This window comes from Cyprinodon tularosa, unplaced genomic scaffold (assembly GCF_016077235.1).
Source record: "Cyprinodon tularosa strain WSP-4 unplaced genomic scaffold, ASM1607723v1 ctg829, whole genome shotgun sequence".
NCBI classification, from domain to species: domain Eukaryota; kingdom Metazoa; phylum Chordata; class Actinopteri; order Cyprinodontiformes; family Cyprinodontidae; genus Cyprinodon; species Cyprinodon tularosa.
The window spans coordinates 154,106-164,682 of record NW_024039595.1 but is presented as its reverse complement, the minus strand read 5'-3'; the positions used below and the strand labels follow the sequence as shown (position 1 = coordinate 164,682).

Here is a 10,577-nt window from a genome sequence, read left to right as displayed (position 1 = left end):
TATGTGACCAGTAGAGGAGGTAGATCTTTTTAGGCAAGACGCACCAGAGCACGGAGTAGTCTCCAATGATTTATTAACAAATTTCATTAAAACATTTTCCTTTTAAAACATGGCCTCGGGCCCACTACTCAGCCCCTAGAAGGAAAAGGCATCAAAAATGAGGACAATTTAAATTATTCCCAAAAAAAAAATGAATGAACAATGAGCAATGCAAAAGAAAACAAATTAGTAAATCAAAACAAAGGAAAGCAAACAAATTAGTAATTTAAATAATAAGCAAACAAACGGCAAAGAAAAGAACACAACCACTGCAAACGATGGGACAAACTGTCGTTGTCCGACTTCTAATGTCTTTTCACGGGGCCAGAGGAGTCGTGCCCCGCTCGTTCCACCAGCCCAAGCGTCAGCAGGCTCCGCCGAGAGCGGCCCAAACAAAACCGGCAAGACAGACAAGACAGCAGGAGCGTCCAAGCGCTGCAACTCCGGAAGAATCCCAGATGTGGTGACACAGCCGACCAGGGAGGGAGCGGATCAGCAGGCGAGGGCTGGACGGAAGCCGCTCGCCGCACCAACCTCCAACTGCAGCCGCCAACGCCAGCCGCGCAACGTATTTTGGATGAGTGGATCGAGCACACCAGCCACTTGGGCAGCCGACACACGGTAAGGAAACAAAGCACACGCACCCCGCAGCGGACTGCTCAGCTTTAAAGCTATCTGCCCCGCCCCCCAATCAGTCACTACACCTGGTGTGTGTAGTTGGGAGGGTGGAACACCATCCCACCACACTTAGTCGTCAACAGAGCAATCAGGCTTTACCTGTATGTTTTCTAGCTTTTGAAGAGTTTCTTATTTACATAGCTCATCATTACAGTGATCACACAGAAAATGTGCTTTTTAAACTTTACAACTCTCATTATTTTATCAAGAAATACTCACTGGGAGAAAAAATAAATAAATAGAAAAAAATTGGGAAATAGAATTTGAATAAAATACTATCAGTTTCCTTTAATCTCTGAATGGCAACCAACTTTCAAGTATCTAATTATATACAAAAGGATATTCATGGTTCAATATAGTGACAAACACAAATAAATTTACAATCCAGATTGCAATGTTTTGTGTCGGATCTTAAGATGAGCCAGTATGATTTTAAGAGGTGAAAAATAAGAAATCAATTACAACATTTTTTCAGAAATCTGTAAGAGCTTTTTGGGGTATCTTTTATTAAGTATGTTTACTTATTACATTTAAACACAAATATCTATACTTTCTACACCTTACTATACGAACTGTACATTGTTACTGATTCCAACTAATCATATTCAAACATATTCTAATTCAGACTTAGAGTATTATAAGTTCTTGTAAAAAATGTCATATTTTGAAAAAGTTTCATCCACTCAATATTTTTAGTGTAATTACATTATACTCATTACTAAATGATACCAGAATTTGTGTATACAATTTTTAAATCTTTCTCCTATCTCCATAAATGTATGGGTGAAAGATGAGGTAGCCTACATGCTGGACAGGTCAACAGTCCATCAAAGGGCAACACAGAGACATGCAACCACGATCACCCACTTATAGGAGACACAAATTAACCAATTAGTCATGTTTCTCGACTGTGGGACTAAGCCAGGATAACTGGAGAGAACTCATGCATGAATAATTACTTTATTATTGCCGTACATTATATTTTTTATGCCGTATTTTATTATTTTATTGTGTTTTATTATTTTTAGCTATGTCCAGCGCTTTGCTTAAAGCGCTATATAAATAAAAATTATGATGATGATGATGATGAAATAAGGAAAACACTGACACTGGTTCTGCTGGAGGTTTATTCCGGTTAAAACACGGTTTTCCTGTACACTGTCAATGCATGCATGATCGGTTGGAGGGATTGCTGTAGAGTCAACAACACAATGGAACTGCCACATGCTCTTCCAGAAGGAGCAAATTCTGCAAAGTTAATGAATCAATATAATCAGCTCTGTTTTCTTAGATAGAAAGCATTTAACCAATCTGACTCTATGGTCTAATTTAATAGTCTCTGTCTGTAACATGCCTTCCAAACTCCATGCGGAAAGACCCTAGCCCTGGGACCAAGAATCGGTAAGACAACAGTGCAATAAACTTTACTTTTACATAAATATCTGTAACATCATTTTAGGACAGTCTCCTTTTACACCTACTTGAGTTGAAGTATGATGAGGTAGTAGAAGTTTTGGGTATACTCTTACCCTCTTGTAACTGAATACAGTTATTATATTATTATTGTAGGCTACAATGCCTTGGGCTAATCTGCTCTCTAGCGCTCTCTGGTGGCCAATATTGGTGTCGCTTGAAACTCTATTTTTCAATAAAAAGTTAAACATAATACTACCCAATTAGTTGATAAATAAATAAAAAATGTAACTATTTAGCAAGTTTGTTATAACAAAAATGTATTTAAACTGGATTTTTCTCTTGGTAAAGACAATTTTATCGAAAATAGACAAAAAAGAGAAATAAAAATATTCCTTTTCTACATTCTTTTTAATTTTTGTCTCTGCATTATGCATGTTATTTTGGGAACATGTCATCTTGTTTGCATAATATTAATAAATAATACATTCCTTGCTGTTTTCTACAAAAAAGGAAGAGCAGATCGCAATATGAGTATAAGTTAAAAGGTTATTTGTAATTATTAAGAATGTGAAATTAATTATGTAAATAATTCAACAGGTATTATCAACAGTTTACATTTCTCATTTCTCATTTCAGTTATTCGCGTATCTCATGTAATTCCTTTCTGCAGATGTTAAGATAAAAATACATTTGAAAACTGAATGTTCATTTGACAAATATTGTTCAATGAAACACCTAAATTCAACATATATGTGGTCTAATTTGTCGTATGCTTTTATTTTTTTATGTTTAGTGTGTAGCACAGTCCTGACTAATGTCTACTTTTATTCTTACTGTATTGAGTGGCTTTATCTTCTTCTTGTTGGATTTATTGGAGGTTGGCAACAAACATTTTGTAGCATTACCGCCACTTACTGATATGAAGTGTGGTTCGTGATGGACTATCTAATAAACGTATAGTTTCTAATGAAAAAAAAACTACATGCTTATACATAACTTTGTATTCTACCCATCTATATCATACACACATTCACCCTCTCTATAATCAAATTCTATGAAATAACTTCATTTTCTTTAAAATCGAATAATTATTTGTCTGTTTACTTCCCAAATTCTTCCTCAAAATATCTACCGTAATAAATTAATCTTTTCCTGAATAAATTCAAACTCTCTCCTCATATATCTTCTCTGGCTTTCATATTTATGACATTCCAGTATAACATGTTCTATTGTTTTATATTTTCCACAGTAATCACACTTGCCAGTAGTATGATTTTGAATTTTGAAAAGTGTATAATTAAGTCCTGTTTGCCCAAATTTGAACCTTGTTATCACTCTCTCCTCCTTTCTATTTCATCTTCCATTTCTTCTTTTTCCTACCATCTTCTCAATTTTATAAAACCATCTCCCTGTTTTTTCTTTATCCCACCTATTTCTTTTGCCATTTTTCCATCGGTTTTTCTATAATAATACTCTTTCCCTTTGATTTACTTGTCTTAACTGTAAAACTAATAGGATTTTGAATTGCCCTCTTTGCCATTTTATCTGCCCTCTCAATTCCTTCTACTCCAATATGTGCTGGAACCCACACAAATACAACAATCAAACCCATATTTTTTTATTCTGAATAACGTATGAAATATTTCTAATAAAATGTCCATCCTGCTATCTGACTGATTATATTTTAAACTTAATAATGCAGAGCTTGAATATGAACAAATTACTGTTTTTAATGGTTTTATGTCTTCTATCCATTGTAAAGCTAATAATATTGCCAACATTTCCCTTGTTTATACTGATAATCCAGCTGAAGTTGGTTTTCCTATTTTTATATGGAATTCTGGTATTACAAAAGCTATTCCTGTTTTCCTTGTTATTTTTGATGCATCTGCATAAATGTGAATATATTGATAAATGTAACTGTACTGAATTAATATCTACTGGGTATGATTTATCTTGTTTCTTTACCATTAGTGACATATCTACTATTGCTTCCTGTAGAATCCATGGTGGTACGAGGGGCGTTCAATAAGTAATGCCCCTGACCCATTTCCCATAGTAGGAGATTAATGAAACGTGGCACAGTTATAAGTCTTTCTCTACATAGGAACCACCCAGAGTTATGCATTTCTCCCATCGTTTGATGCAGCTCTGGACACAGTTTTTGTAGAAGACCCCAGGTTGATCCTCCAACCACGTCGTAACTTCAGAAATCAAGGCTGCATCAACCTGGGAGTCCATCTGGCAGACACCTTATGCATATACAAATGGTCATGAATGATAGTTTCCACAGACCCTGTACTAATCTTGACCTTGGGCTATTTGGCAAACAGTAATGCGTTGATCTTCCAAAATGGCTGCCTCAACTTGACGGACAGATGCCTCATCAATGGCAGAAGAGAGACGACCTGGTCTGGGAGCTGTTTCCACAGACTTTCGGCCATGTTTGAATTCATGATGCCGGCGTTTCACAAGGTCATATGGTGGGGTATCATCACCATAAGTTTCTTTCATTTCATCAAAAGTCTCCTTTGGCGTGCATCCTTTCAAATACAAAAACTGGATCACTGCGCGACACTCAACTGGCTCCATTTCACACCTGACTCAGTTCAAACACCTGTAAATCAGAAACCACAATTAGTTCAGAGCTGTTTTTTGCAACATAACCCATAGAGATGTCAATCATTACACATGCAAAATTTCATCTAGATCAGACAACTGGATGTGTGTCAGGGGCATTACTTATTGAACGCCCCTCGTATAACTGATATTGGTGTTGTCTGAGTGATTTCCAAATTAGTCATTTTAAATTCTTTTATTTTGTTTTCAATTATCCATTCAAAATTCCTCATTTCTTTATTTATTTTTTCCCAACATGGATTTAAAATTTCCCGAGTTGGATGATCAGTTATAACCTTGTACATTTAACCAATCATTTATTTCTTGTTTTGTTCTTCTTAAATCCAACGGCATTTCTCCCATTTCTACTTTCATTGCTGCTGTTGCTGTGGTTTTAAATGCTCCACTACAGGATCTTAATGCCTGATGTTGGGTAATGTCTAATTTAGCCAGATGTGTTTTAGCAGCTGAACTGTAAACTATACAACCAAAGTCTATGTTAGATCTTATCATAGCTGTATAAATCTGTTTTAGTGATTATCTATCTGCTCCCCAGTCACTATCAGCCAAGCATCTCAAAATATTTAAGACTTTCTTACATTTATCAACAATTTTTTGAATATGTACATTCCATTTTAGTTTCTCATCAAACCATAGTCCTAAAAATTTTATATCCTTTACTTGCTTAATTCTTGGTTATATAATTTTATCTCCTTGTTTTTTTTTTTTTTTTTCTGATTAAATATCATTACTTTTGTTTTTTCCACTGAAAACTTAAATCCCCATTGCAATGCCAATTTCTCTATTTCAATAATAATCTCTTGTAATTTCAGAATTCTGACCTTTTTTCCTATATTAAACTGAAAAAATATTTTAAAACCAGTTAACTTTTCTTATTTTTTCAGTGGCCCTAATCCTCTCCCTCTTCATCTCCCCACTTGCGTCCATCCTTTAAAATCCATGTCTCCCTCATTTTCTTCCTCCATTTCCAACCGAATTTACCAGTTTATGCCCAAATCTGCCTTTTCAAAATCCGAAATATTTCCCAACCAACACACTGGAATGGCTAGATAATGCTTCTTCTTCTTCTTCTTTGTTAGATTGGCGGATTGCAAACAGCTTATAGGTGCATACCACCAACTACTGTACATGAGTGTGTAGCTCTATGGTTCCACCAACTATATTCTATTTTTTTATTTTTGTGTTATGTAAAAACAAAAACACTGCTTTATTAATGACGACATTTTCCTCCACATCTCCATTAAATCCCTTTAATACTCCATTCTCTCCCGTTCCCATAATTACGTTCCTCATCCTCTCACTTTCAGTGGCATATTTAATGCAATCCATCAAAAACATGATCCACATTTTCTTTTCTTTCACAACCCTCACATATATTATTATTTCTCCTCTCTTGTACAAACAAAAACTCATTTAAGTAGGTATGTCTATTTCTTAATCTAGTATAAATTATGTCTTCCCTTCTGTTTCTTTCTCCATAATTTTTAACAATTACAGATTTTTTTTAACCCTTTGTAGTCTTCTTCCTTTCTCATCTTCATCCCATATTTGTTGGCATAATTCTGTTTCTTTCTTTTTAATTATTGATTTACCTTCCCCTTTCCCAAATGGAATCTGATGTATATTCTGCCTTCCTAAAGCCTTTTTAGCTATCTTGTCTGCTATTTCATTTCCTCTCACCCCTTCGTGTGTTGGAACCCAACAGAACTGAACATCTATTCCATACCTAAATAACATAAACAAACTGATGAATTTCTAATACAAGGTCTTTCCTGTTATTTCCTCCTCAATTAATGCTTTCTATTGCAGCTTTAGAATCTGTGCAAATCATCACCCTGTCTGGTCTAACCTCCTCCACCCACTGTAAACTAATAATAATTGCTACCATTTCTGCTGTGTATATAGATAAAAGGTCTGTTAATCTTTTACATACACATATTTTAAACTCTGGAATGAATGTCCCTTTTCCCTTTGAATTTTTTAACCATCTGTGTAAATTTTAATAATACAATAATACAATTGTCTAATATATAAGCTAGTTTTAACCCCAACTTTATTGAGGGAGTAAGATGATACATTAAATTAATAAAGTTTTATTGTATTTGGTTGTAGACCGCTGACTTTCTGCAGCTATCGCGAGACTATGGTGTCCTATGTGAGATCACGAAGCGGATATCCGGCCTCTTTCCCCTGGCGGACCGTCGTTGGGTTGGTTTGGCAAAATGAAGGTAAAACCATGAGTTGATTTTACTTTAGTTTCTAAAGTGTATGTTGTTAAAATATAATGGTAGAAACAATGCCACTATCTTAAACTATAAACAAATGTAGTTAAAAGTAGATACCATGGCTTTGTAGACGAGGATGAGCTTTGATTGTGACAAGGGCTAGCTGACTAGCCGGTCGGAAAGTGAGCTTTAGAAACATGGCCGCGCAGTGTGCGTCTGCCTTCTGCACTTATTTTAAAGTCATATTTCGTAATTGGATGCATTTAAACATTATTGATAGCCTTATCTAATACCATGCATCTTTAATGTAGACAGTATCCACTGCCAAAGTTTTCAGCTTTCAAATTCTGATCTGAGCTAACAGGCCTCTCGAGTAATCCTAACCTTTACTAGAAACTCTTTTAACTGCCGCATCGACTCTGTGTTTAACACTTAATATATATCGGTGAGGTAAATGTTTACATATCGGTCATAATGTTAAGCTGCAAGTTGTAACGTGAGCGATCTGAATCTGATCCTGTAATCGCTGAAGACCCTAACTCTTATTTGTTTTGTAGCTAAACATCTCATTCCCTGCTACCGGCTGCCAGAAGCTGATCGAAGTTGATGATGAGAGGAAGCTGCGCATCTTTTACGAGAAGCGTATGGCCACAGAGGTGGCTGCTGACCCTCTGGGAGATGAGTGGAAGGTAACTCGCTTTCTCTTTATCACACTGGTTTGAATCATGGCACACCAGGAAACCCTTGAGACTGATCTGTGGTCTTTAAGGGGGGACAGAGTGCTGCCATAGGACCAGTGGAGCTGCTTTCCAGATACAATCAGCCCATTTATTTGTGGCCGATTGAAACAGCAGTGCTCTCCCAAATATCTATAGAAATGAACATCTTTTGTGTTAAAAGATTACCTTTTTGTTTGAGGTATGTTTAAAGTGATGCTTAGTTTATTTTTAGCATTACATCCAACAATTTAACTTTAGTTTGTTACAGATAAGCTGACTTATAGATTAATGTGATAAGTGCTATTTAAATTAGCCCAAATCTTAATGTAAAACAAAAGAAAAACATACTTTTACATTATACCTTAAATCTTTCATTGATCAGGATTGGGTAACACTAATGATTTTGCATGACGATAACCATCCTTGAAATTGAAGTTTTTATTATTGTCTAAAATGTTTTTTCAGTGTATTTAAAGTTGCGTATTAAATGTCTAAATTTTTGATGCTTGAGAAAATAAGTGTCCATGTTTTCAGTGAAAGATTGTTAAATTGTAAAACTATTGATGTATTTGTATGCAACTTTGTTTTTTAAGGAATTAATACAGGAAGTTAAATGGTTGTTATGAAGCTTAAATTATTTTGTAACAAGAAAAGTATACACTGTATTTATATTAATTTTAAGCTATGTTTTTAACTCGTTATGAATGTAACATGGCATAGCCTGTTCACAGGAAGTCATAAGTCTTTCCTACCCAAATATGATCCGTAAAACTCTTCCATATATTCTCTACTTAAACATGTCTTTTCTCCAACACTAATGTCAAAACATGTGCTGTTTTTGATTAGGGCTATGTGGTGCGCATCAGCGGTGGCAATGACAAGCAGGGCTTCCCCATGAAGCAGGGAGTATTGACGCATGGCCGTGTGCGCCTTCTGCTCAGTAAGGGCCACTCCTGTTACCGTCCCCGCAGGACTGGCGAACGCAAGCGCAAGTCTGTCCGTGGCTGCATCGTCGATGCCAACCTCAGCGTTCTGAACTTGGTCATCGTAAAGAAAGGTAGTGTGCAGCTTTTGGGGAATTCTGTCCATTATTCCTTCTGTTAAATGACCTGCTGCTGTTATGTGACGCACACAATGGGTTCCTTTTGACTCGCCAATAGTCAATGAAGGGGGGACAGTGTGTTGCAAGAGTAACTGTGGAGCTGCTTACCAGATGCGACCAGACCCAGTGAAAGTGGCTGGTTGAACTGCGATGCTCTCTCACAACTTTTCATTTTCTCACCTTCACGAGATCAGGGCTCTGAACTATCATTCTTGTATTTTTTTTTTTTTTTTTGTTCCTCTTTAGATGGTGAATATTATTCGCTTCAATTATACTGCTTTTTAGAGCGAAATGTACCTCCAAGCTTAAGTGTTTTTTTTTTTTTTTATTTCCTTTAGTCTTAAACCAAATAAAGTCGGATTCTTTTGTAGAATGTGTTTCCCTGTTTCAGACATATTCCTGTGATGAATATCTGCTCTCTTAATGAATACGGCTTCAGTTATGTGATTTTTCTCACCTCGTGATGTTTTGGCTTTAAGGTGAGAAGGACATTCCAGGGCTGACCGACAGCACTGTCCCTCGCCGACTGGGTCCCAAGAGAGCCAGCAAGATCCGCAAGCTTTTCAACTTGGCTAAGGAGGATGATGTCAGGCAGTATGTAGTGAGAAGGCCTGTGACTAAAGAAGGTGAGATTTGTGTAAGCCTGCATGAAGGTTTTTAGACATGGGATTAGTCTTTTGAAGGGAAAATTGAAGTGAGAAACCACCCAAATGCACCTTCCAGTAGAATTTATTGCAGAATCCATTCTTTTTGGGGTAGATCCTTTGGTTCCACGTTGTTGTTATGGCATTATTAGGGTAGAAGAGAAGTGAAAACTGGCCATAACCTCAAATCATTTTTTCAAAAGTAAAAAAACAGAAATGCATTATTTTTAAATATCTCGGTTTTTAAATGACTGTTAATAACTCTCCCTCCTCATTACTTTTCTTAGGCAAGAAGCCCAGAACTAAGGCCCCCAAGATCCAGAGACTGGTGACACCACGTGTTTTGCAGCACAAGCGCCGCCGCATTGCTCTCAAGAAACAGCGCACCCAGAAGAACAAGGAAGAGGCCTCAGAGTATGCCAAACTGCTGGCCAAGAGGATGAAGGTAAGTTTAGATTTCCATTCCATCCAGAAGAATGAATGAGATTTATTTTATGGAAAAGGATCCTATTTTGGCTGCAGTCAGACACTAGGCGTAGAATAAAACGCTAGACAAAAAGTTTCTTGTGCCACCAAATACTAAATTATGTCGATGTTAAATTGTTCTTAAACAGGAGGCCAAGGAGAAGCGTCAGGAACAGATCGCCAAGAGGCGCCGCCTTTCTTCTCTGAGGGCATCCACATCCAAGTCAGAGTCCAGCCAAAAGTGAAATCCACAAGTGAAATAAAGTAATGTTTTGCTGAAAAAAAATCTGATTTCTTCTTTGTGTCTAATGTCTTTGACAACTTCAAAATGCCAAATTCATGAATGGGGAAAAAGTATTTTAAGGATCTCATGTGATTGGCTACAAGCAGATTCATGCTGCTGCACAAAGTTCTTGTGTGGGGTTTAGCTGTTTGATACATTTACTGAGCTGTGAGGGTCCAGCTTAAGCTGCATGCTAGTTTCCTATAGTTTACCAGTTTTAAATCATTTTCTGAACCTTTTTTCCTTTGTTCAGTTCGACTACCAGAATAATTCCTAGTCTATAAAGAAGATGTATATCAGGCAGTGACCATGATATTAGGACTGACCCCTCCAAGTCTTGGTAGTGCATTTTAAAGGGTTCATATG

General features: G+C 36.5%; 1 protein-coding gene across 1 annotated transcript; it reads left to right on the top strand.

Annotated features, from left to right (window-relative positions):
* The first annotated feature begins 6,908 nt into the window (after positions 1 to 6,908).
* Positions 6,909 to 10,214, top strand: rps6 (ribosomal protein S6). Its single transcript, XM_038272413.1, has 6 exons — positions 6,909 to 7,001; positions 7,556 to 7,687; positions 8,564 to 8,774; positions 9,299 to 9,445; positions 9,751 to 9,908; positions 10,078 to 10,214. Exons 1-6 carry the CDS (start codon positions 6,996 to 6,998, stop codon positions 10,171 to 10,173), a joined length of 750 nt encoding a protein of 249 aa, XP_038128341.1. The 5' UTR covers positions 6,909 to 6,995; the 3' UTR covers positions 10,174 to 10,214.
* The last annotated feature ends 363 nt before the right edge of the window (positions 10,215 to 10,577 follow it).